Below are 26,978 nucleotides of genomic sequence, written 5' to 3'. Positions count from 1 at the left end.
CGCATTGTAACTGGTGCAGACAGTAAATTGAGTAACACCTCGTCAGTAGTCATCTAACATAATATTATTCTATGCTGCAATATATTTAGTATGCTTCATCTTACAAAACCCTCTCCTGAAACTGGCAGCCGTGGTTCCCCACCTTGAGAAACCTGCTCGCAGCAAACTTGAACACGTAGCTCTGGAAGTCTGTCCAAGGAAATACAAATAGCGGACATCCCTCTCCTGTCTTTATATAGGGCTGTGTGTGCATCCGTGCCTCCAGGTCTGATGTGGTGCTGGGCAGCTGGCAAAATGTAGCATCCTGAAAGCTGTGTGTCACCTCCCAGCTTGGGAAACCCCAAATCGGGGTTCACTGGGAGAAGAATGGCTCTGCACATGGCAGAGTACTTTATTTTTTCTCTTAGGTTGGCAACTGGCTGCTGTTACAGATGGTCTGCTTTCTTAGATGGACTTCTCATTTGGTTAATTAGGGAGAACGTCAATTCACAAGTTCGAGTCTTGTTTTGGTGCTCAAACCCATTAGCTGTTTGGGAGAAGGGTCACCTGCTCCCATCGTTGATCACTTAGCAGAGAGCTGGTGCCTTCAGTCAAAGGCAGTGCAGTTGTTTTGCTGGCTCCTTTATATTGGGTAAACTGATTTTGAAATGGCCAACCTTGTTAATATGCATATTTTAAAGAGGCATTTATTTGTGTAACACAACTATCTATGTATTAAATGATACAATTCATTTGTTAGGTTTTGTACATCCCTTATTTAACTTTCAGAAACCTTAATCTAGGCCAGCTTGTTGCTCATCGCCGGGTTTGATTACTGGAGACTGCAGGCGTTCTTGGAAGCTCAACTGACGTCCTATTAAGTTTTCAAAATCGATCACTGCTGCTGTTTGTACCGAACTTGGCTAGGAGCACACAAAAGTCAAATGGCTGGTGTCAATCCTGAGGAAAACTGAAATCTCTATATTGTACTCTCTGATTTCCCTCGATCTGTGATGTCTTTTGGGACGCGCATGTGCTCGTGATGAGCTACTGGTACCGTCATATAGAATAAAACCTTACTAGCTATGGCACTTTCCTTGCATATACATCCCATGTGGGAAGGGATTTCGCTGCGTGGTTTTTGATCGGGTTCTACTTTGCTACGGCGCTTTTGTTTTGTCTTTGGAAGTGTTGTAGCATCTTGGAGCAGTGGCCTGTGAGGAGAGTTGGTAGTGCGAATCATGCAAAATAGCAACAGCTCCAGGAGCTGACTTGGTGTTTGCTTCAGATAGACTACTCTCAAAACTTTACTCTGTAGTAGGCTGTTTTTTTGGGGTGATGTGTGGGAAACAAGGTAATCCTATGAAGGTTCGAGTAAATTCCTTCTGCACGCTGAAAACTTCTGGAGGGATTGAACAGAAGAAAATGGTTTCTTTTGAAGACAGTGGCAAGAACTTCCAGCATCTTAAAAAAGCTGTTAATTGTGACATAACATAGTGCAATGCTGGAGGAGTTTCGAAACTGGAAGACTTTGATTTTTATGTTAGACTTCATTTGTAACATGGATGCTAAATCTGTTAATATTATTTGCGTGATGATTACGGGCTTGCTCTTAGGATCGGCTTGACCACTTCCCGCAGATGCTTTATGGCTTGCACATGCCCCACTGCGCTCTCCTTTTTAGGAAGCTGAGAAACAGAGGGTGGAAAATCTGCCAAAATGGTGCATTAACCATAGACTCTGTCTTCAGATGTGTTCACATAAGAATAACATTTAAATTTTAAAAAAAGTGATTGTTTGCTTAAAGTCTGTAAAACATATACTTCTGTCTAGTTACAGGGCTCTTTTATGGACGTATGAAAAACTGCACTGCTCAGCTACTCTCTTTGCTTGCCGGTTTCTCTGCTCTTGCTGTTTTCTCATATTGAGCAATATTGGAGATGACAGAGAATATTTTATTTCTTGCTGTGGGATCCTGAATGTGGACAGCTGACTCTGTAGAGTGCACGTTAGTTTTGAGTACTTCTGTGCTCCAAAAATGCGATTCATCAAAACCCAAGTACTTTGTGTCGATCTGAATGTTTCGCTAGAGACTTTTTTGTAATCCAACATGTCAAATTTGTTTAAATGTGGGGCTGTAACTGAAAACCAAAGGAAGCAATGAGTGCTTCGTTATCTTGCTTACCTTACAGAAGTGTCTTGCAGTTCTTGAAGCAAAGCAAATAACTGTGTTGCTGGAAGAAATACGCAACCAACTGTGACGCTGTAAAAGCGCTCCCAGTATGTGTGTGTAGTTGTTGCGTTTGGGTAATATGGACAAATTTACTGACTCAGCTAGAGCAGTCCTCTGCTCCGTCTGCTAAATAATTCTCTGGAACTTGGTAACTGGTGACTTCTTGCTCCTTCCAGAAGAAGGCTTCGTGTTAGCAATTACTTCAGTTGCAAAAAAAGCCTAATTACAGATGCTTTCGGTAAAAGCAGACTTGGGGGTATTAGTTGGCTCATCTGTTCCACACAGCAATGTTTCAGATTACCTGTTACTGAAGATGGTTATATGGATGGTTAATTTTAGGTAAACGCTGAAGGAGGACGCCAGTGTGCGCTTAGTATTGCTTCGCTCCTCAGTTTTCATATCACAGGATTTTCTATCTAGTACCTATTGCAGAAAAGGAATCTATATTGATTTTCCAAATTTGTGTCGATGATGCTGTGCCTGGTTTGTCTAACCACCAGGTCTCTTGAAAGAAGAGACTTATTTGCTCCCTTTTTTTTTTTTTTTTTTTTTTAAAAACCTTTCTAGGAATTGAGTGTTATTGCTGCTTGAGCCCCTGAGTTTTGGGCAGTGATTCTCTCTTAAATTCAGTTAATTCGTTTCTGTTGGCTTTTCTAACGCTATTGGATGCTTTATGTCACCAGCAACAATAAAGAGTAAAAAAAATTTTGAACTGAGGATAACTTCACTATGAGTTAGGGGATAGGTTAAAAAGACTTCTAAAGATTTCTTTTCAGGCAAACAGCGAGTTAGTCTCGCAGGGCACTCGTGCTACAGCACATATAGGTAAGGTGAACAGAGATCTCTTGCAAGAACCATCTCTTACAAGAAAGAGATGGTCACAATCCTCATAAACTTGAAACAGTATGTGTTTGTGGAGATGCTTACTTTCTGAAAGGTTTCCAAAGTTACCATCTCCTTCCAGGGTTTGTGCTAAGGCAGCTGCCTCAGTGCAGATGTGGGAAATTGAGATCTGCCATGTAAACCTTTCTACCTTGCATATGGCAGCATGTGCAGCTGCCAAAATATGCATCCTCTTGTTTTAAAAATGAAAAGGGGGTATATTCCATACGTCTGCTCCTGCCCTGTCTTGTGCTGCAGCTGTGCCAGGGTATTATCTGCAAATGGCCTGAGCGAGACCAGCCATAACAAAAGGGAAAAATCCCATGTTTGATGTAAGTGCAATTGTGGCTTTATTCCAGTCACTTCTTAATTTATATCTCAAATTCAGTTTATCTTTATGCTCTGATGGCTAAACAAAAGAGCTGTATGCACTTGACTGTTTGAAGAAACTGTCTCTGGGTGTGGGGAAAAAAAAGAAAAACTGATTTAAGAGCGGGGGAGAAGCCACGATTGAGCTCAACGTTAACAGAGCAAACAGTGCAATCTTAGTTGTTTTTAGATGGGAGCATAATCAGAGCATTGAGTTGTTTTAGTGTATGTTTATATTTCATTTCACTTCACTCATTGAATGATCTTAATTTTTTTTCTTTTGTAGCAAGCCTCTACCCAAGCAAAGAGGAGCCACTGTTAGCTAGAACTGAGTAAAACACTTAAACCCACCCCTAAACATGCTTCTGGTTTTGAAGAGTTGTGCTATCCTGAGCTAGTATATATTGAGTGTATATGTTTCATTGATGCTGGACAACATTCGATCTAGGACTCTGAAGTACTCTTAAATTTTGTTCCCCGAGGTTGGGCACAGAGATGCCTGACATGCTGGGAGGAGGAGGATACTTGTGTGCTTCCTCAGCTAGAAAAGCTCCATGGAGATATAAAGGAAAAGAAGCTTGCTTGCTCTGTATCTTGAAAGCATCTGAATCACAGGTTGAGCCGTGAAGTCTCCTCAGATAGCAAGCAAAGGTTACTTTCTGGGTGGCTTTTTGGCTAATGTAAAATATAGCCCAGTGGGTTTTCTTTTTTTTTGGGGGGGGGGGGGAGTGGAGTTAGAGTACTTGAGCCAAATTCAAAAGTAATCTAAATTTTTTGTTTTATTTTATTTGGAAAACTTCTGGAGACCGTAGGTGCTGCATATTTCCAATCTACCTCTGGTATTTGCTTTGAATCTTTGGCTGCGTTAGAATCCAAAGCCAAAAAGGTTCATGCAAAACGTTGTGACCCAAAACTCTTTAATCTTAGATCTGCGGTCTCAGGCTTTGCTGCCTGACTTAAATACCTGATGAGTATCAGCTGAGCAAGCAACTCAGGCTCTAACTTCTGTCCATGAACCATAAACCTCTTCCCTGGGGAGCCGGAGAGTAAATTGGCCTTTGTGCTACATCAGCCGGCTAGGATGGAGCTGCAGTTCCTACGACTGTGCCCTGCAAAATTCACCTTTCTTCTCAGTAAAGCCATGTGAAAAAAACGTGCTTTTCTGAGAGTGGCTGAAGCAGCCAATTTGTTCAGGCTCTCTTTCTGGATAACTCATTTTTAGCTGAAAAAGCACTCAGTGATGAAAATGGTTTGAAAAATGCCAAAAGGGAAGATGGGAAAATGGAATCTAAACTATTTCAAGCTCACTGAAAAGAAAAAAATATATAATGTCCAAGCACGTGAGTGGGTTGACCTTCCAAAATGATGTAAAATGTAATCCCCCAACAGTAAGGCAGGTGGCAATTTGCTGCTGAAGTACAAGCGAGAGGAGCCAGCGATATGGCCTCGCAAGTCTGGGAATATGGATCAAGGACCAGGTTTGATTTAATTCCATGGGGTTTAAAAAAAAAAAAAAAAGTAAGCGCGTGGGGTGCCGTAGGCCTGTAGACCTGGCGCTGCGTGGCCCCGTTTGCGGTTCTCTTGGGTAAAGTAGTTCAAACAGGGATAACTTACTGCCCTATGGAGAAGTACATGCTTTTGGCACTTCACTTTACATGAACTATAATGTTGATTTTAATATCTCATTTACAAGCCCATTTTAGATGACATAAGTAGCTACTTCCAGTAGATCAGCTAAGTCTGATCTATTTAATGTGAACTTTTTACCTTGCTCCTGAGTAGCTATTCTGTAGTTGCACCTACCAGCTCTTCCTCATAAGGTTTCCAAAAGGCAACATTTTTCATGCTCTTCCTTTGTCTTTGCATTACTGAATCTGTCATCTCACTGGAAAGCTCATAGTGTTGTCAGAAATTGCATATTATGCCCTGGATTAAGGCTGTTTAGCTTGGAAGTGACAAGTTGTTTAAAAATAGACTGTTTTATGCTTTGTATTTATTCTCCTTCCTAAAACAGTCTTTCATAAAAATGTAAATAAAGAATTCCCAGTCCTGATACAGCAGGGCTGATATGGTAGGGAGAAAAGGCCAAGCTATTACCCAATTGATATTAATGCAGCATAAATCTTAATTATATTGAACAAGCATCAGGCTGCAAGATCCTAGGAGATGGTAACAGTTTACAGTTAATGTTTATCTTCAAACAGCTTTCCAGACCTCCTCAATTTTCTTTATGGTCTTCTCAAGAAGGTTGAAATGACAGGCATAATAGAGATGAGCTTCATGCCCAGCACTGTAAGGTGCTTCTGTCCCGGGAAGGTGTAGGCATCTCTTTTCACGTGCGAACATTGATGACACTTGGGACAGGATCTGGAGAGCATCCCCGGCTCTGGTAGGAGCCCTGCTGCTTGTGGGGCTGTTGTGGACGTTGTCCACCACTGCTTTGCCCACTTGGAAGCGCAGCGCACCCTGTGGAAATCAAAAACCATCCCCTTGGTGCAGCTCAGAAATCACCAAAGTAATCGTTTCCAGTCCTGCAGACTGCGGACTTGATGTATAGTTGCATCTGGAGAAGGCTAGGTTGCAGGCTACACTAATAACTCCTGAGTGTTGTCTTGTGCTGCTCTCGCCTCTGGCCCACCTGTGAGGTTTGGGTTTCCTTCCCCTGTTGTAACGGGATTGCGACTAGCTCAAGGTTATTGCCTGAACTGGGTGCTGGATGTATTCTTGCATTGAATTCCCACTAAAATTTTCTCTCCTTGGAGACTTTTCCATGTTTGACTATTAAAAGACAATAGAGTTCTATATGTTGCTTCTAAATTACAGTTTTACTACTTTCCTAAATCTACATTTTTCATCAAATTGTTTTCAGATAAAAACAGCAAGTAAAACAGATTAAGGGCTTTTTTTTTTTCTCAACTTTGATTTATCTCATGGTTCCTACAAGCATGCTGTACTTCTAACTGTATTACACACATCTTACAGCATTTCGTTCGGAAAAAGGAAGACTGTAGAGAGAGAATTAAAAGATGTAGGCAATAGTCAATTTTTCCCTTTTTGGCCTAAGTGTTGGGAAATCCCTCTAAAATTAATGTTACTGAGATTTTTTTTTTTTTTTTAAAAACAAAATCTTTGGTTTCTTGGAGGTTTCCCAGATTCTCACTTCAGAGGTTTCTGGGCAGAAATGAGCTACGCAGGCTGAGGCAAAAGATCCGTATAGTGTTTTAGTCCGTGAAAGTGCGTTCTCAGTGGGGAAAAAATAATTTTCTTTTCAAAATCTATGAAAACAAGTTAACTGGAGATGCCATCAGTGCCGCTGGAGAGCTCAAGCGTGAGGAAAGCCCTGAGTCCAGCTTGACTTCCTCTAAATCGCTTAAAAGCATAGATAGCAGACTCATTAGTCATTTGTTAAAAACTTGGCCTCCCTCTCCTACAGCTTCATTAGGACGTCTTCTACTTGATGAGAAATGCTGCGTTTTTTCTCATTACTGCTAGCAGAACAGGTAAAGTAAAATAGTTAATGACTAGCGCTAGATTAAACGTGCGTGGGAGAAGGCTATCAAAAGACAGCAAAGGACTGAACGAGAGCCGCATTGAAAACGAGTCCTCCCACGCGGCTTTAGGAGGGCTCGAAGCATGCTGAGGAATCTCGGGCTCTTTGCCCAGAGGTTGGAGCGTCACTGTTAGCGGGGAGTTTGGCGCGCGCCAGCACCGAGGCATGCAGCAGATTAGCTTTAATTGCTGGGCTATGCCTGGGCTCCACTGTCAGAGGAGGGGGTTAATGAGGCTCGCGGGCTCCCCTTCGCAGCGTGTTAACTTTCGGTTGGAACAGGGTCAACTTTCTGCCCGCGTGCAACACTGCGTGGTCGCTTACCTGTTACCTGCCGCTGATCGCGCGAATTAGCTGGCCGGAAAATACATACTTGGGATAATTATTTTTCAGCAAAGCTGGCAGCTTATGATCGAACCAGCTAAAGCGGCGTAGGCACCGATACTTCGTGATCGTGAGCTCACCTGGTCATCGCGGTCTTTCCACGTAGAGTGGTGCTCAGTCTGGTTCCCAAGGCTGGCTTGAAAACGGGCTTTTCTGTCCCTTAGAGGATTGAGACCCAGTTGCTTAGGGAGCTCCAAAAGATGTTCTCTAGCAAGTCCTTGGAAGGGTAGGACGTTTGTGGCAACGTAGTCCTGGGTTGCTCACCTTGTTCTCCTGTTGGAAAGTCCCATCTCTGTAGCAAGGGTGGCCCAGCGGGGATGGCCGTTCCTGATGTTTGATGCCAAAGGGCATATAGCCCGGGAGAGCCTACTGAAGATGTGAGCCTACTGTCCACTGAAGATGTGCGAATGGGCTGAGAAGAGGGATCGCTGCAAAGTTTATCGTAAGGTTAAGGAGAAGAGCTCCAGGTCGTGGCTAGAGACGCAGTTGCACGTTCAGACCCAGAAATGTTTATATAGGAGGGGTAATCTTGATAGGAGCGCAGAAATATTTAACAGTCTTGGTTTATTGTCCCCTTCCCTTAAAACTGAAAAAGCAACAGAAAGGAGAGGGAACAGTGGAGTTTCCCACATGAAAAGTTTGCTCTTGGTTTTCCGTTGCCAGCGTTGCTGTCACCCAACAAATGCTCCTCCAGAACTAGCTGCAAAAAGCAGCTTTTTGTCCCCGTCCGGCAATGCATGCGTTCCACCGAGCGTGGAAACTGCCAGCTCGCCGGCAGGAGGGTGTTACTGCAGCAGAGAGATTGCAAAACGTTAGTTAACAGCCCAGAAGTACAGGATGTTGCAGCTTTGTCAGAAAGCTGGATGCTTGACCGGTGCTGGAGCAGTACAGGGCACGTGTGTTACTGGCTGTGCAGAGAGCGCAACTTCTTTCTCGGTTAAGGGTATTTTGTCACTTAGGGTTTTTCTTATTGATCATTTAGCTGTCGTTACCTAGATGAGTAAGAAGACAAGCAAGTGTTTTTGTATCTGAAACCTGGGCCTGAAATAGTAAATATGTGGTCAGATCTAGGTTGTTTTAGCACTCTGTGCAGAAACTTCTTCCGACTTGGGTACGGATCAGTAACAAAAGGTTTCTGTTCCTCGTTTTGATGCTTTAAATATTGAGATTTGAAAAACCGTGACTGCCACTTGTATTATGCGTAGTACTGCCGCTTGCTCCGCGGCGGCATACAAATTCGAATGTAGATTCTGTGAAACGTTGTTCCAAAACGTGAGTGTTTGAGGGCACCGTTGGCACTAGTGTTGTGTGCGGTGTTCCCCCCACGACGAGGGCAACGCCAGTCAGTACCAAAAAGTCTGTTTCGCGGCTTAACTCGGTTTCTGACCCCTGCTTTTTCACAGCGGGGAGAAATGCGAAAGACTGCAGTGGCATGCAGCCTTGTAAAAGATGGCAGCGGTAATTCTTATTTAAAATGAAAGCACCCGGAGGTGCTGTACGCAATAGATAAGGGTGGCGTTTTCACCAAAATGCAGTGCATTTTGCAGTCATGTGCTATTTAAAATGCGTGCTTGCAGCCTACTATTTTGGACAGTCCTGAAGGGAGGGGAGGAGGAGGGAGGACAACAAGAGGAGGATGGGGTCCCGGCGCGTCCTCCGACCGCGACTCGTGGCGGGCGACTAACTGCCGTTTCTGCTTTCCGCAGGCCCGCCGGGGAGGCGTGGGAAGCCGGGACGGCGCGGAGAACCTGGTAAGCCTCGAGGGCCGTGCGGGATGCATGCCCGGCAGATAACTAGAGTGTGTTTGCCCTCTTTGATAAAGAGGCCGGTTTCCTTTATCAAAAAGGGCTGTGGAGCGGGGCCTTCCCACGCCCCTGCGTGCGGGGTTATCCGTTGATGCTAAAAACGATGATGCTTTACAAGAAAAAAAGGGGGGTGGGGTGGGATATTCTATTTTGTCTCAGTTCTTCTAGCACTCCGGCCCGTTGTTCTCGAAGAAGGGCTGTACGGTAAGAAGGGAAGCAGGGTTATGGGTTACTCCAGGGAGGAAAATAGGAAAAACCGCAGATGTGATACTGTGGGAAGTGTGTGCTGCCTTGAGCGCTGTGTTCAGACACGTCCACACGTTGCCTGCTGGTCCTGGTTTTGCGATAGCCTGTGTCCACGTTTCGGCATTGGGGACAGCCGAATTGTCGTCGTTAGTCCCTGCACTGGCCTCGGGCACGTCACCCCGCTCTCGATGTGCCTAGTCGTATGCAAGCTGACCTCCCGAGGAATTTTCATTTGAGCTGCTTGGTTTAATAATATGCCCCCTTTGCTATCTGGGGGTTGGAGCAAAAAAGTGCCTGGAAAGCCACATGGAGCTTGCAGCCTCTTCTACAGATTAGAAAATGGTAGGTGAGATTCAAGGGTTTTTCACCTCTTGAGGACCTTGAATTTGGAGTACGTTAATGGGCAGGGGAAGATTTTTGCTTAGCAAAGAGATGGCTGTTTGCTGCCCCTTGCATACAGGCAGGTTTTCGGGGCGCGCGGCAAGATTGCCGAGGGGCAGCCTCTCCGACTGCCGGCCGGCCGGCGCGGTCGGTACCCGCTTGGGAGCCCAGAGCGCGTTGCGGTGGGAAGATCTCGGTGGTGGAGAGCCCGGTCAGCTCGGCCCTCCAGCAGGACCTAAGGGCCAACACGTGGCCCAGCTTTCAGAAAAAGAGCAGCATAGTGTTACGACCATCGATGTTCTAAACTATTTTTTAATCCTGAGGAGTGGGAATCGGGATTTTTCTGCTAAGGGCCATAGAGCAATTGTCGTGGAAGGCAGGCAGGCGTTTCCTTTCCGCCTTCCACTGATGGCGTTTCCCAGGGCACCATGTGTTTTCTGAGGCATTTTTGCTCCCTCCTGAAGCATCAGGGATTATTCACAGCTAAGGGTGGATGCTGGACTCACGGGGACGGCGATCGGCCGGTGTGATGGATCCCAGTCCCCTTCGTTCAACCCTGTTTCCACAGAAGTTGTGCAAGTGGAATTGCCTACCACGTGGCTTTGATTTTTGTATTTTATTTTTATTTTTTTAAACCTCACTGTGCTCCTTAAAGCCCCGAGTAGAGTACAGCATTCACCCAAGGGGAGCCGGGGAGGTGAATTCAGTATTTATATGCAGCATTTCTGTAAACAGCCTGTGTCTGCCTAACCTGCTCAAAAGCTTTCAAGGGAGCTCTGGCTCTCGCAGCAGCTGAGTTTGAGTACTAGCCGTGCCCTTTGCTTGCGCTCGCGGCGGTCTGTGCCGACGGGTCTGGGAAGCAGCGTTTGCTCTTGCATTGATGCATGAGCATCAGAGCAATGCTGCCATCGGCTGTGGTGTTTCTGACCCAGCTTTGGGAGTGTTGCTGGCATGTTCTTCCCCACGGTAAGCACAGAGTTTCCCTCCTCTTACGAAGCAAGAAGCTGCCAGGGAATTGGCGCAGGACCAGCAGGAAAGCAAGAAGCATTACAAAGAACTAATTACGTCGTCAGTAATGACTTATGCATCCTCTTTGGACTTCTCTGCAATTGTGAAAGAAATTTGAGGAGAGCAAGATACAATTGGGAAGAGGGGACGGATAGGCCCCACAGTCACAGCCGATGTTTGAGCTGGTTTCTTCCTCTGAAACAAAGCAAAGGCAGCAGCAAACATGTGCGCGCGCACAGACACACGGGATGGGGCAAAGTCGTTTCATACATCTAATGCGATGCAGCCCCCGAGAATCGTTCCGCTGTGTTACAGATAGAAGGAAACACAAAGAGCAGGCTCCCCTCCGTGTATTGCTTTTGGCTTAGCTGCCAAATGCTTGTTTTCATAGATAGCTTGAATGTATATTTATTTATTTGAGAGCCTTATAGTGCATAGACCAGGTCCTTGTTCCTTCGCTGCAGCTGATAAATGCGAGTAACGCTGCGTTGGCCTAGCGTGATAGCTTCCATCCCCAGAGCCCGACGTGGTTATAGCCTCGCAGCCCCGCACGGGTGCTGCTGCAGAGCCAGCAGGCTCGGCGCTGGTTTTGGGCTTGCCAAAGGCAGCGCTTTTTTCTAGCGATTGTTGGAACGGTAACGTTGAATAAATGTTTGATCCGTATTGCAACTTTAAATGCATGTCTTCTATAAACAAGCAGAAAAATTTTTAAGAGCTCATCCTGTCCCTTTTCAATCTCACCCTCTATTGATTTAAAGCAAGCCTGAATTTTGCTTTTTTTCTTTTTCTGTGATGGATTCGGATCGTAAGATTAATCCAACAGCTCTGTGTTTCTCCGAGCTAAGCATCCATCATCATGGAAGCACGCTGAGACAAGTGGTCTCTACCACAGAAGTACACCATGCCATAAAGAGACTCATTTTAAAACATTCCTAGCAAAACCGAACTACTTAGACCATTTTGAAATGGGGCAATCGTGGCTGCTGGCGCTTCAAAAAGCTGGACTCGCCAAAGCGCAGGGGGCTGCGGAGGGGTTAGCGCCGGCCGTGGTGGGAAGGCGCTGCGGGAGCGGTGCCGGGAGCTGGAGCTCTGCTGAAGCCCCCAGCGCGTGCCTCCTCCTTCCCAAACCTTTAGTTTTTGTGCAAGAGTGACATTATTCCTGCTCTTGCAAACACACAGCTGAAAGGATTCGTTTACATTTGTGAAGACTGGATCCACTGGACATTCCTGAACTGCAGTTGAATCGGATCCAGGATTGGGAATTTAGGCCGTTTAAATATCAGTTCAACTCCAAGTCTCTGCATGAGCAGACTGTGGGAAAATTGTACGAGCGGCTTTCATAGCGGTGTGGTTCTTTCGTCCTGGGTTTGAAAAAAATCAATGCAAAACTCAAGATCTCTTATGAACAACTGGGAAGAAAATCCACCTGAAATTTGAAAAGTCTGCGGAGTGTCTGAGCATCCGTCTGCTCTCGTTGTGCTGAAGCGAGAGCTGATGTCTGCGCGCAGACGTCCGATCCTGGCAGCTGCAGCGTGCGGTGGCGCCTGCTCGTGCTGGCTGCGCGCGGTCTCGAAGGAAAGGGGCACCAGTTGGCCGTTTTCAGGCAGGGATGGTGGGGAATTTTTTGACAAAGCATTTTACAGTGGAAAACGTTGACTCGACAAAACTGCAGTTCCTACTTAGCAGTGCAAATTTTGCTTACCCAAAATTTTCCATTTCAAAAAACACTTGTAGGGAAAATGTTTTTCAAATTGTTGAAATGGGATGAAATAGTCTTTTCTCTTCCCCCGGCCACCCCAGGACTTTTTGTTCTGCGTTTACATCGCACTAAAAGTGTTTCTTTAATTTGAACTTCTAGCAAAGTTTTAATTCAAAGTAATTTTTTTTGTACAGCTGTTCAGTGTACAGGAATACCCTGATTTGGAATGGGGAAGAATCTAAAGCTGCTCTTAAGAAACAAAACCAAAGAAAATTCTCTGTAGGGAAACTTTTTTCCTCCTCTGGCCCTGCAAGTACTGAAATGCCATGCTGTACCCATTAATGCACTCTCAAATCCCTTGGCCGTGTGGTTGTGGGCAACTGTAAAGATACCGTTGGTCTTACTCAGCAAGCGCCTGTGTACGTGCGTGCATGTGGGTGGGTAAATCATGCAGAGCTTTTCATTTATTTGGCACTTTTCAGTGCTCACTGTATTTGTTATGAGCAATTGCATACATATACCTCACTAAAAGAGGACTTTGGCTTCTACTGAATTTCAGGAAAAATCTAATCTGTCCCACTCTTGGTCTCAGTAACAAGCCTCTCTGCTATGAGAGAACATTCCCCCTGTGCAGCAGTGCTGAAGCACAAATAGGAATTGGGTGTATGTTTCTATAGGCATTTAAGTACATATGCAATATATATGTGTATATATATATTTTGAAATTGTCATTTTTACCTCTTCAGGTGGCCACAAATACAAGTCTCTACCTTGGAGCTCGGTCCCTTGACCATTAAGGGCAGTAGTGAAGCTCCCACCAACTCCAGCATGTGGGATAGTCTCCCTGGGAGTTGTTGCAAAGGTCTCGCTAGTTTAGTTTTCACTGCCAAGCGCTGCCCTCCTCTTTCATGGCAGGAAAGCTTGGATGGTGAACGATTTACAGATTAAACAGAAATGGTAGATCATCCCAAAATTCCTAAGCTGCAAAAATATTTGGAAGCAAATAACTGTGATCTTTCTGGAGGGAGGACCGTCATTTCCTGTTAAGTTTGTGTGCTGCCCAGGACAATACTGCCATGACCTGATAGGTCTTTGGATATGTAAAATAACCTTAATGTTAGTCGATCAGGAAATCTGGGTCATTTATTTTTTGAGTTTGTTTTCACCTCCCTCTAGCGCAACTGCTTATATTCTTGAAGAGTCTCTAGGCATTATCCGATGTCCATATGCCCTTGTGGTTTCAGATACTAGATGTTCACCCCTTGCAGTTACGCCAGAATGTTAAGTTGTTCTTGCGGGGGACGGGGCGGGGAATCAACTCAATACGTTTATACCTTCATGAAGATTTATCCGGCCACGTTCTGCCAACAGCGTGGCTGAAGATGAGCGTAACTCTGCTGATGTCCACGAAGACTGTCCTACATTGCCTATACAGAAACCCATCCAACTTCAATCCTTATACTCAAAAGGAAGGCATTTTAAAAGAGCACTTGCCTGCATGTGTTGGGAGAAAACAGTAGCTGAAAAAAGGCAAAAAGCAACGAATTCCAAGGAGATTATAATTGGTACATGATTGAAATCCCATATTAAAATAATTTCCTGACCACTACTTGTTTGAGGCTCAGTTTTTACTTTTATACAAAAGGGCCTTTGTGGGCAGCTTGGTGTAAGTGAGTTAATAAATCAGATTTATGTTGAGTCAGATTCTCAGTTAATAAATTGGCTTAGATCCATTGACTTCTGTATTCATAAGAAATTAAACCGAGGAAAAGGAAGCTAATAGCCTGTATGTATTTTAGCGCTAAAGAAAGCAGGCTTCTCCTGGAACAGAGATTTGGAGGTTGCCTCTTCCATCGGTGCCCGCAATGTACTCGGCCACAGGATTGGGCTGTGTGCGAAGATGAACGTGTCAAGCTGATGCACACGGGTTAGCGGGCCAGTTCTGGGCGGTGAATACTGCTTTTTGTTAGTTGGTTTGAGCCCTGATTTTTAGACTTTCTTGAGTTTTGTAATAAATATAAAATATAGTTTTTCCCCTACTGCCATGAATGCAACTTTAGACATCAGTCCTGCTGCCCAGTATCCAAAGCCTATCCAAGATGATAGGGTCTTTTCTATAGATTTACTTGCAATTGCTTCCATGTGCCCAGGATGTTTGATAGTCATAAGAGCTCAGTGTGGTGTATGATGGGGTCGGGGGACGTATGGGGACCAAGCGATGTTTGGGGTTTGCACATTATAGGTGGCCTCTGCATGGGCTGAGGTCAGCTCTGGCTGTGTCCTTGCAACATGCCACTGCCAAAGCAGCCCTTAGGTGGCAAAGCTTTGCTTTTTGCAAAATCTCCAGCTCCTCTTAACGCCAGGAGGCAAGTAAGGTACGCAGTAAAAACACTTTTTTGCTCATAAAACTCCAGGTTGAAGGCTTTTGCAGGCAAAGCTCCACTGATGTGCAGTCAGATATAGTTAAGCTCCTGTCTAAGTGCATCTGGAAAGTCACCAAACTGGGGTTGAACTGCCAACTGCTGTAATGTCCTGATATATTTTTTTCTGCTATGTGCTGTTTTATCAGATTATACTTTTTTCTTTGTAATTAAGTGACTTTTCTTTTTGTTTTTCTTTTGTTTTTCAGGACCTGCAGTAAGTATCATGGATTTTACTCTTGGATCAACAAAGTTAAGGCTTCTCCTTGCCCTCCTCCCCCTTTCTTTCTGTGTCATTGCAAAAGAACAGCATTTTTTTTGGTAGAGGTGTGTCTGGAAGTAAAATTGGTTCCAGATGCTGCTGTATTTCTTTTTTTCATGATTGTAGACAAATAGACTGAAGGAAAAAAAAAAAAAAAAAGCTTTAAAATATTTAACTTGCTGCCCAGAGGGACTTTCAGTAATTTTAAACCTAGCAAATATTCAGTAAAGAGAGCTTTCCTTTTAAAGAGTTCTTTAGTCAGCTTCCGTTTACCCAGAAGAGTGCTATACTAATATTTTAATGTTTTGGTGTTTTTTAGTTCTAAAGCTCTGTCTTGCTTTTCTTATCTGTTTTGTTTCCATCATTTAATACTGTATTGGGTAGCCTCACAAACAGCGATAGAAGAAAAGATGTAGCGGGCTTTTCCTGTCTCTGAAGTTCTTGGGAGAATAACGAGCTTTCCTACCAATTCCAGCCCAAAACGTATGGGGAATTTGCTGTTTGAAGGGGTAATAGTTGAAAACGTGTTAACTCCTTCCACGTGTTCAAGCATGCCTTTTGCTGCCCCACCACCATTTCCAAATCTGTTGTTCTCCCGCAACAAAAGCGTTCTCCCCCTCTTGCTCTTTTTGGAGCAAGAAAACATTGTTTAATTGTGCTCTCCAAGTTGCTACGGGATTTTCAAAAGAAATTATGGGAATTTGGCGTTCCTGCTTGTTTCTCCCTTCATCCTCCCGAAGGCGGGAGGAGAGTTTTGTCCCATGTGTTTTCTCGTCAGTGGTTGCAGCATAGGAGTTGTTTCTTCCCGCTGTTCTCTTCGTATGGATCCTCACTGAGTTGGGAAAGGGATTGTTTCCATAAAAATGAGCTTGCTAATGACTCTCGGCCAAATTACTTTCCAGTTGGGTAAATTTGTTTAAAAGCCAAAAGTTGAATGGGAAACGCATGTAGCGTGCAAGGGCAGAAATAATGTCGTTGTTTTGGTTCTCCTGGGCTTGACAGCACTTTACCTGTGCTTTTAAAGACCTTTTAGGCCTTTGAAATTTTGCTTCTATTTCAAGTTCATTTTTGTAACCTAAGGGCTTAAGAGGAGTTTGAGCACGGTGATGATTTGGCCAGATTTGGAAGTAGCAAATTGGGAAAATTTAAGACTTAACGGCTTTGACTTAACCATTCTTAGAAGAGAGCGGAGACTGTTCTAAAAGTTGTGCCCAATATTAACAATAAATCCAAGACTCTGAACGGCTTGAGAAGTGCAAACAAATGAGTTTGCCTTGTTAGTTTGTGTGCAAAAATTTAATCTGTCAATGAGTTAGCTTTCCTGTAAATCTTCTCTAATTAAAAACTGTAACAGAGTCTCTTTACCCACACAATAAAAATGACTACATGGGTTTTGGAAACGCTGGTTAATAGGCATTAACTACAGCAGAACAATCTGCAAGTGAATTCCATATTCCTTGGCACGACGCGTAGGTGAATATTGGCTCCCAGGCCTCCCTGCCACGCTCAGTGGATGTTTTGCTGCTTCAGCAAAATCTGTATATGCAATAACGTAGCGGAGCAAAATTACGAGGTTGTAGGGAGCTTCCTCTCAGCCATGCGCGAGGGCAGCCGAAAGCAGGCTTGTGCTGTTCGCGGGCTTCGCTTCGGGCGTCAGAGCTGGTCCCCGCAGAGCAGCTAAGGTGGTGTGTGCTGAGTGGGCTGGTTTCTCCTCTGCAATTCATGGAATTAGACTTAATTAGAAAAATTTAATTTCTCTTAATAGCAGGTTATGAACGAAGAGGACACTGCCTATTTAAAACTCCATATAAACATCTTTTGGGGAGCTTCTTTCTTGTTTAAAGTACTCTGAATTATTTAAAAGGGATTTATTTAACGCTTTAGGCTCCGATCCTGCCCGCAGGCTGTTAGCAGCCCACACGCAACCCGTTGCGTTATGCTTCCTCACGTGTGCTATCTGTTCACTTTTATTGTATGTGATTCAGCTTGGGCAACATATGGCGCAGTATTAATTTTTCTTTGTCTCTAGTTGGTTTCATTTCCTGGTTCCCACGGCACTATGGAACTGCAAACGGAGCACGGGAGATTTAACGCAAACAAGACTTTTTCTCTTTTCTCTCCCCTTGCCCTTCTTTAAAAGAAGACTCCTGGTTTAGTTTGTTTAAAAGAAAAAAAAAAACCTACGTTTTTAGCATAAACAGTATTTGCCGGAGACTTCTTTAACCATAATATAGAATAAAAGTCCTAGAACCCACAGAACCACAATATTATTTTATTTTAACAGTACTGCATTTAAGTCTATTAGTTTCTTCTGTTTCTTGATTTTTGGCCATAAGGAATCGATTACGTCCTACATGTACAGCATCGCACTCTGCTAAAACTTGTATTCTCGGTTCTGTTGTTCCCTAGTAGCAGTTGTTCTGGCATTTTATTTTTGGCTGTCATAAACTAGTTGTGTATATGAAATTATGAGAATTTGTGGTGCGGGAGTTGTGGCTGTTGGGTGATTGATCATGCTGTCTGCGGAGCGAGGGGTAGCCTCCTCGGATGCGCTGTAAAACCTCTGCTTCAGCGGGTATTAACGCTGCCTGCCGAGCAGGACATTTCGGCAACCGGAGGATAGTCTCACCACGTACCGTAACGCAGCGTTTACGATCCTAGATAGCAACGAGCCCTTTGTGCGTTAGCGTGCTGCCTGGGGAGTCACCAGCCAGCGCCGGCTGCGAGCGTTTGCTGTTCATCGTCCTGTGCTCCGCTGCCACGCGTCTTCCTAAAACCCTCGCTGTGCGTTCTCCCCCCACCGCCCCGAGGCTGCAAGCGGTTAAACCCGTGGTTGCTGAAGTCACTGTAGTTTCTGGGAGAATCAATAGTGCTGCAATTAAAAGCCGCGGGGGCACTTGCTGTAAAAGGACCATCAGAGCTGCTCCTGCCCTAACAAACGCGTGAATCTAACTGTAGATCCACAGCATGTTGACGTAACCTATGTTTTTGGTAGCGTGTGACATCGCTGTACCAGATAGACGCTTTACTGCCTGCTTGCGTGCCGGCTGATACCGAACAGCTCCTAGCCGGGAGCCTGCCGAACAGCTGGGTTGCAGCAGGCTCGGGCCGCCAGCGCTCGCTGTGAACGGCTCCCGCGCATCTGCCGGCGGAGCGGAAAAGGTGCAGCATCCCCCAGGGCTGCGCTGGTCTGCTCTGCTGATCTTGCAGAGGTTGTTAGCGGCTTAAACGAGGTCTTTCCCCGTAGCGTCAGCTTTCCGTTGGGCTTCGCTGCAAACAAAAGCAAGGCTTGGAGGGGAGCTGGGAGACCTGCTGCGTCCCCTAGGACGGGGGGATGTAAGAGGAGGAAACTCGGAATCGGGTGCTTGCAAGAGGCGCTTAAGGGTTGTCCTTGGCCACTGGCGATGGGAACCCGCTCTGGTCCGTGCAGATGTGCTGTCACTGGCTGTTTGTGCAGCAAAAATCCCCCCAGAGCAGAGCAGCTTCCCCGGCTGCTCCCCACGAGGGGGGCCGGGAGGGGCGTTTTTCACGTGCCTGAGCCCTGGGCAGATGTACAGCGAGGATCTAGCATGCATTGCACGCATCCGTGGCCCGGCGCCGCTTGCCCGCTGCTCCAGCGTGCAGCAGGGGCCGGGGGGCACGCTGGCAAAACCCTCGGTAAGTAGCTAAAGCAAAGCATGAGACTGAAAATCTGCAGTGATGGATTTGGGGGGGGAGGGGGGCGTTGGAAATTGGGTGTAGGTGTGACCCTTCCAGGAGGCAGGTTGCCCCGAGAGGCTGCGTGTCCGGGGACGGCTCGGGCCGCCTGGGGAGCGGAGCAGCCCGCGTCCCGCGCGCTGCCGTGGGTTGTCGGGCTGCTACGAGTGCATCTCACTGACCTGTTATCTCACTTATTCCCCCACCACAGGGGCGGTCAGGACGCGATGGTTACCCGGTAACTCTGCCACTCCTTTTATTTTTTGTGCTCTTCTAACCTGCGCTCCGTGGTCCCCTCTCTCCTTCCGTGATGCTTAACTGTCTTGGCCTGTCTCGAGCTCTTTATTACTTCTTTCCTCCCTCCTCGTCAGTGATAGCGTTTGAGGGATTTAGCCCTCAAACTCAGGACTGCAAACAAAATTCTCCCGTTAATAGTTACAGGGGCAAAATACTTGAGCCTTTTATGGTATTATTCGGACTCCTGCCTGAGACTTGGCTGGACTTCGAGGTTAGCGAAGGCTTTGGGATTTGCCCCCGTGCACAGGTGTAGCTGGCCAAAACGTGGGACGGTGGCTGAAGGAGACCCTCATTTGTGGAGGCAGGTCTGCACTCGCCATCTCTGACGGTTTTCCCCAGTGTCGCGCTGAGGCAGCGAGGGAAGGTTTTGCAGGGGACCCCGGGGTGGAGGAAGGGTCATTCAGGACTCGATGCCTGTCCCGCACCTACGGGTGCTGCCGAAACGCCCCCTCGTTAGAGGGAGCTGACTTTCCGGCGAGGAGTCGTCAAACTTGGGGCTGCTGGAGACGGAGACCTCGTCCTGGCCGGGTCCCGGATTGCAGGCGCCTCGCTGAGGTTCAGACCCGCGAAGGGCTGCGCGCTCGGGGGCCGAGGGCTCGCCGGGGCGCCGAGGGACCCCTGAGCGCGCGTGCTTTGGGTCGGCGGCGGGTGAAAACCAGGGTGCAAAGCCGACGTCCTTAGAGCGCCCCGCAGCGCTGCTCCTGCTCCCAGCGGGGTCAAGCCTGCGCCGCTTGGCTCTCTGGAAAGGTTTCTTGAACGTTTATCCTGCTCTTCCTTTCCTAAGGGGAAGGAAACTGTTCAGCCTTCTCCTTCCCGTGCCCGAGGCCTTTCTTAAAGGCGGCGTTGGGAAGATGCGCTCCTCGCCCGCGCTGGCCCGCTTCCCCTCTGCAGAGCCGCAGAAGCAGCCGCCGAGTTTCCCGTGCGATGGGTGGAGAGGGCCGGGGAGAGCCGTTAGCAAGGAAACACAAAGCCATCCCAACTTTCGTTCCCCGGGACCCGTGCGAGCTGCGGAGCCCGGGGCGCCGCGGGAGCGGGCTGATGTTGCAGAGGCAGCCCTTGCTGCTTGCATCGATAACGGGGAAGGGCAGAGCGGCCTCGCCGGTTGGTTTTAATAAATTAAAATTAGCGGAAAGGAGCAGCAGGGAAGTCGAGCTTCCCTGGGGTAATTTCTAGCGCGTAGGGCTGTTTTGGCGAGGGAGCGGCCGCGGCTCAGCGCGGGGGTTTGTCTCCCTCAGGCGGTACCTGGCTGCGGCGGAGAGGGAGCCCAGTGCTGCTCGGGCTCCCGGGCACGGGCCGTGTCCCCCCGTCCCCACCGGAGCAGCAGCAGCACCGAAACCGCGGCGGGCAGGCAGCCCTTTGGACTGCTTAATAGCAATTTAATAACTCTGTGCGGTTTAATAGCTCTCGCAGGGTGCTGGTAACCAGTTATGCGCTGAGCAGCGCCCTGGGCGAGGGGCGGGTTTGCCCCTTTCCTCTCTCTTCTGGTGTCATGTTCAGCCAATGCAGAATATTACTCGCAGGCCTCCGGAAACCAGAAATGCTGGAAGGCAAGAACCGCTTTTCATTTTTCGCTGGTTCGGAGCGTCGCCCTCCGGCCGGTCCTTGCGAGGCCGCGCTGCCCCGGGAGCCCACCGGTCGCAGCTCGCGGTGCGGGGGGCAGCCCCAGCCCAGCGGCCTCCTCTCTGCCCGCTGATCTGCGCTGCAAAACGGCGTTAACATCCATCCCCGAAACGTCGCCACCTCCTCTCCCTTCTTCTATGGAGCTCTGCGATCCCGGCAAACTGGGCAGCTGGGTTTGTTCCTGGCTTTGCAAAATGTTGGCAAGTGCATTGCGTTTGCCTGGCTGCGGCTGCAGTAAGCCACTATGTCTGATAAGGAGGTGTCAAAAATTGCTTTTCCAAAGCAATTTGGTATACCCGAAGAGGGAGAAAGTCGAGTGTCAAGTAGACTCGAGAGTCTCACTCAGTAGAAGTATATGGCCAAACTTTATTACATCTAGTTGCTTAGTCCAACTGATTTAATTATTTAGCAGTCTTTAGGGTGGTCAAATAAGCTCTAAGCAGGTAAATACTTAAGATCGGTTCATTACTCATCCTGCTGTGGTTACCTCTGTTAATAGATGTGGTTTATTTAAAAAAAAAAAAAAAAAAAAAAGAAAATCTAACTCCGTCCTCTGACTGCCTTGAAGGGAATTTGTGCGTGGCTGTGTCGGGGTGTCCTTTTGTGAGCACCACGCGGCTGGGGACTGCCTGGGGATGGGGTGAGGGCGGCTGCTCGCTGATAATGTAATTGGTTTGGGGATTTTTTAACAGCTGAGGCAAAGCCGATGTTGGAATGGTGAAACTTGCATTGCCAGATTTCTGACCGCGCTTAACGAGTGAATAAGTTGCAAAACAAAAATTCTCCTCTGCACGTGGTGCAGTTGCGCGTGATGGAGGCTGCATCCAGCCCGAGCAGGAGGGAGTCCCGCGGCCTCGCCTGGCCGGCGGTGGCCCTTTCACGCGGCACAAGCGCACAGCTCGCTGCCCTCCTCACTTTGGCTCCTGTGCGAGCCAGCCGCTGCGAGGTACAGAGGAGTCTCTCCTCTTCCCCCCGCTCTGCCCGTCTCTCCTCTCCAGACCTTTGCAGGTAAAACACTGCTGTGTGTCGCGTAAAAAGACAACTCGTGTCACCTTCATTACTGGCACAAGAGGCCACAAGTTGCTCTGGATTTTAGTAGTGCCTGGTTTGCTTTGTCCTGTGGTGAGTTTGATCTCCAGCGTGTCTGTCCATCTCCCCATCTGCACCTGGGTCCTGCCTGCGTTCCCCCTTTTTGTAGCTTTGTTTTGGTTTTTTGTTTTGTTTGCTGCAACGTTTTCCTCTGGGTCACCTAGCAATTTGGGATGGTAATCCTACTTTAGGGACTCCATCTGTTTCATGTTTTGGGGTGGAAATCTGCTTACTCTAAGATCCTAACTTGCACCTCTTGAAGTTGTGATAACGCAGATGAATGCACTTGTGAGAAGATAGTCTTCAGTGTTTTGGCTCCAAAGCCAAAACTCTTTCTTGGCTCCAAAGCCAAAACACTCTTTATGAGAAAAACACCTCAGACAACACTTATGGCAGTACCTGATTTTATGAAAACATATTTGTTGCACAGATTTTACTGTTCTCCTTCTCTCTTACTAAGCAGTTTAACTGCAATGGTTTCTTAACGTTCCTGTAACCCGTGGGAACAGGAGAGAGAGTTTTCATTGTTCTGTGTCCAAATTCTCTACAAATGTTTTTATGGAGCTCTTCAGCTCCATCCAAAGTCTGACAGGAGTTTACTTGCAATGAATGAAGTTATAGGGTGATTTACCACTTCAGGATACTACTGCTCGAGTGCGCTGAGTAGGCGAGCGCCTTGGAGGGATGCCTTGTCCGTGAATCCCTGCTGACCTTGCGTGGGAGATGGGTTAAAACTGATGGCTACAAAGGCACCTCGATTATTTGGTGGCTCCAAACAGTAAACTCAATTCCTTGCTCAGGATTCAGTGCATAAAGGCATGAAAACTAGAAGGTGCTGAGCTATCGTAGTAATAGAGAGTGCGTATAAGGACTTAAGATTTAGTTGGAGCAGATCTTTTAATCCAGCTGATCTTTCAGACTTACGTTCAACAATTAAGCGTGCGCCAACAGTAACAACAAAGCGTCTTGCCCTAAGTTCCTTCTGGTTTCAAGTATCAGGATCAAATGAATTAAATGGAAATAGAGCGTGAGCCCACTGTGGTTACGGACTTTTTAAGTATAGCAACTTAAAACGTTTCCTTCAGTGAGCTGGAACTTGTGCAGGAACGATCTTAATCAGGAAAAGCCTTCAAGATCCGTTAGCCTGGCTGTGTGGTAGGAGTCAGGTGGGAAGCACCGAGGCAGAACGGTTTGTAGGGCCCTTTTTGCCGCGCTGGCCCGGGCGTTTGGTTCACGTCCTGTTCTCCAGAGGCAATTCCTGCTGTCCCTAGCCCTTGCGTCTGTGTGTGGGGCACTGCTGGGGCTCAAGTTGTGTTGTTGAGGTCTCCTTGCCATGGCAGACGGCATTGCTGACCACAGCTGCAGGAGGAGATACTGGTTTAACTTACTGTTTTGCTCTGGCACTTCCCCTCAGCAGCTATTCTGGAGAGATGACAGCAGCCTTTGGATCGGATCGAGGAGGAAAATTTGGATGGCACCTTCTGCACTGGCCAAAAGAGAGCCCAGCCTGGCCCCGAACTAAAGCACAGCTCCACAGCTTGGGTTTGCTTGAGCGTGTGCTAGAACAGAGGAAAAGCAGATGTGCGAGCAACAAGACAATCTCAATGTGTTTCTCATTCAGCAGAACAAGGCGCCAGGGCTGGGGTCCCCCAGGCTGGCATTGAGCAGCCTTTCTGTGGTGAGGAGTTGAAGCCTGCGAGGGCCAGGAAGCAACTGTGTGAGCGGAAGGGTGGCAGCGCCGGGCCTGGTGCCGTTCCAGCTTTCTGTTCTCCTGCCCATGATGAGGCTGAGAAGGGTCCTCCACCACGGAGCAGTTACCCTTGACTTGATATGCTGTCAGTACATCAGCTCAGCGGTGGGCGTTTTCTCCTCGTAAAGCTGGAGCAGAAACGTGCAGGTTGGCTTTGCAGATGGCGAGTGCAGGGGTGCTGCGTGTTGCTTGCGTTAGCGGTGCGGACAGCTGCATCTGGGACAGATGAAAAAAGAGCAAATGAAGACCAGATGGAAGAGCCCGCCTTCCAGTAGGCTTTGCAGCTAACCTTTCAGTACAGTCAGATCTTCCCATTATGTAGTCACTTAATAGAGTCAAATTGCATATGGAAGACAAAAGTGTTGGTCAGCTGGTGCTTTCAGAAGAGATTGCCCTCTTCCCCTTGCCCCAAGAGGGGAGTGATGCCTGTGCTTCCTTGCCCTCCTCTTCCCAAGCGAGGAGTTGCATCTGCCGTTCACCAGAAACTATCCTCTTCGCTCTTCCCTTCTAGTGCAGAGGCCTTTTGAAGCTGAGCTCTGTTTCTGAAGAATTTCATCTGATGTCTGGCACGCGCCCCCCTGCCCAAAGTCAGTCTCTGCTACACCGTTTAAACATGATCTAAACGGAGGATTGTCACTTCAAGTGGGAAGAAATTGAAAGAAAGAAGTTGATTAATGAAGGGGATTACTTCATGTGCATGTCTTCGTTAATAAAAAGCAGAGTAGGGAAGAGGCTTTGCAGGAAAAAAAGCGTGGTATGAAACAGTCATCTCCTATTTTATATGTTTTCCTTGGAATATTAGTGTCTGTTTTTAGTTGAACAGTGTTATCATTTGATTCCTCCAGGTTATATTATTTACCTTCTGAATTTTGTAAATCAAGCTTGTGATGTGTGGTGCCTGAAGGAGCCTAAGCATCCTTCTGCTCATCTCTTGTAATGGTGGGAAGCCTTTGGGGAAGGCAGAAGCAGGCAGGGAAAAGGGATAAATGAGCATTAAGTTCCGCCTGGTTAGAAGTAATGAAGCTTCTTCCTCAAAATAGTTCAATTTTGAGTAAGAACATCTTTTTCTAATGACTGATAACTGCACCATATAATAAGTTAATTGAATTTTAATAAGGGAGAGAGCATTTTTTGCTATTAATTATTTGCATTGCTTTGGTGGCCTTTTTAACCCTAGTTGCATACTGTTGCTTCTGTGCTAGGTTTACTCTAAGCAAAGCTGAAATACTCTGCCATAAAGAAGAGCTTTTCCCCTACCGTTACAATCCACCTTGTAACAAGGAGCAAGGAGATAAGCAGTTCAGCATCCTCAGAAACTTTTTTTTTAAAGCTGTACGCAGTGAGCTCATATCTTCCTTTGGCTACAGTGTCATAAATCCAGAGTTATCCACTGAAGTCAGCTGTGACACGTAGAGCTGGAAATGAACTTGTAAGGACTGTAAGCTCTGTTTTTAATTAATTTTAAAGACAAAAAGCGGAGCCAAATGTCATTTCTGAGTTTATGTCTGGGAGAGAAGTTAGAGGAGCAAATGGGATAAGGACGTTGGCTCCTTGGCTCGCACAACCCCAGCGCGGCAGCTCTGTGGAGCAGCAGGACCATGGTTTGGTGGCAGCTCTAGACCTCAGCCATAACCAGCTGGGCTGTGGGGTTTTTTTTCCCCTGAGCAATTAAGAATTTCAGTTAGCGGAGATAACTCAGCAAGGGAAAGCCCACGCAAGCCATTTATGTAAGACTCGTAAACGTGTTAAGAGTGCAGACGGGCTGATGCGCAAGAAATGAGTAACATCTGCCAAAGACAATTCCTGATGGCACTTCCTCATTCTCGTTGTGGTTGCTCCAAGTAGGCCAAAACCCTCCGAGACGTGATTAGCTAGGTGTTTGGAAGCAGTAACACCAGAATACCAGACATGACATAATAATAAACTGCTTTTACAGGAGAACTGTAGAAGTATCTTGGAATTTGACAGCCTGCTGCACTGCCTGCATCTATGCAGGTATCTCCCAGTCCTAATAATTCAAGTTATCCCCCTGGAGCCCAGTGCTTGGGCACAACTTGGGATGCGGCCTCCTGTCCGGTAGCATCTCAGAACAAGCCTTGCATAGCTAGAGATTGCCCCCGTGCCCAAAAGGGAGCAACACGCTGCTGTTAACCCTTCAGGAAGGCTGCCAGAAATCATGTGTGACGTGGGAGTCCGCGTTACGTGGTCCAATCTCACGGACTGTAGGGAGAGCATGTGGCTCTCGGAGGCTTTTTGGCCACTGGGTGGTGGCTCGTGCACAGGCATGGAGGGCCTACATGTTGAATGGGTATTTTGGTTTGTACACGCACAGAACTGAAAAAGTTCGTATTTAACATCTGTATCGCTAGACTTTGGGTATTTTCAAATGCTATGTCATGTAATTGGTATCTGTCCTCCAAACAAAGGCTTCTGTTATTTAGATACTTGGTTTTTTTTGGATTGGTTCATCAAGGTCATGACTGTTATTTAGGGTTCAGCCCTGTAGTTGTTCTCTTGGGTATCTTCATTCACACATTGATGCTTCACGGAGCGTACTTCTCTCAGTAAGAGCCTAAAAGGCAGAAGAAAGAACAACGTTTGTAGTTTTAGTCTTTCTCATTTTAGCATGAATTTTATGGCCAAATCACATAATTATTTTCCTACTAGGGAAAACTCTTTAAGCAGGGAAAGCAGATCCTATGTATTGTCCTGTTGTGTCCGTTCGTTTGCTCTCTGATGTGGAAACAACACTGGTTTTGTAAAGAACAGCTCTTCAGGGCAGCAGTTTATTTTTCTTTGATTTTTAGAAGTAGTTCTTCCATGAGGGGAAATGAGAAGTTGTCTTATATCCCACCCAGCAGGGAAACTGCAGATGCATTTGTTTATCTGCTGCACTTCCTGCTCCTAGTGCAGTGTTTCTGGCGAGGCCGAGGGGGGGGTCTCTCCATCGCAGGGTTGTGAAGGCGCCGCTGCCACCTGCAAAGGGAACTTTTCTGTCCAAATCACATGCTAGGCATACATGGCTCTTCTGTGGAGGGCTTAGGCTCAGATAGTCGCCCTGCTCGGCGTTTGGCAGCACCCTCGTTCACGTTTGGGGTGACGAGCGCGGGCGGTGGAAAAAGTTATTTGCCAGCTGAGCGTCCTGGTTGAACCAGGACTTTGGTTGCTTCCCTCATGTGCTGCCTTTTTTTAGGCTCCCCATGAGGATGCTGGTGCGAGGGCCCCGCGGGTGCATCTGGGTTTGCGTTCCCAGGGCATTTGGGCACAGACACGTGGTGCTGAGGCTTGGCTTGTAGGCAGAGGAGAATTGC

General features: G+C 47.0%; 1 protein-coding gene across 1 annotated transcript in view; it reads left to right on the top strand.

Moving 5' to 3' along the window:
• Window positions 1–26,978, top strand: part of COL23A1 (collagen type XXIII alpha 1 chain) — a 186,606-nt gene that overhangs the window by 125,643 nt on the left and 33,985 nt on the right. Inside the window, 3 exon segments of the mRNA XM_068960214.1 lie at window positions 9,101–9,145; window positions 15,163–15,170; window positions 19,123–19,149. Of these exon segments, the coding sequence (XP_068816315.1) occupies window positions 9,101–9,145; window positions 15,163–15,170; window positions 19,123–19,149 (80 nt within the window).

This window comes from Struthio camelus, chromosome 13 (assembly GCF_040807025.1).
Source record: "Struthio camelus isolate bStrCam1 chromosome 13, bStrCam1.hap1, whole genome shotgun sequence".
NCBI classification, from domain to species: Eukaryota; Metazoa; Chordata; class Aves; order Struthioniformes; family Struthionidae; genus Struthio; species Struthio camelus.
The sequence above is the reverse complement of the archived record's forward strand: the minus strand, read 5'-3'. Positions and strand labels throughout refer to the sequence as shown.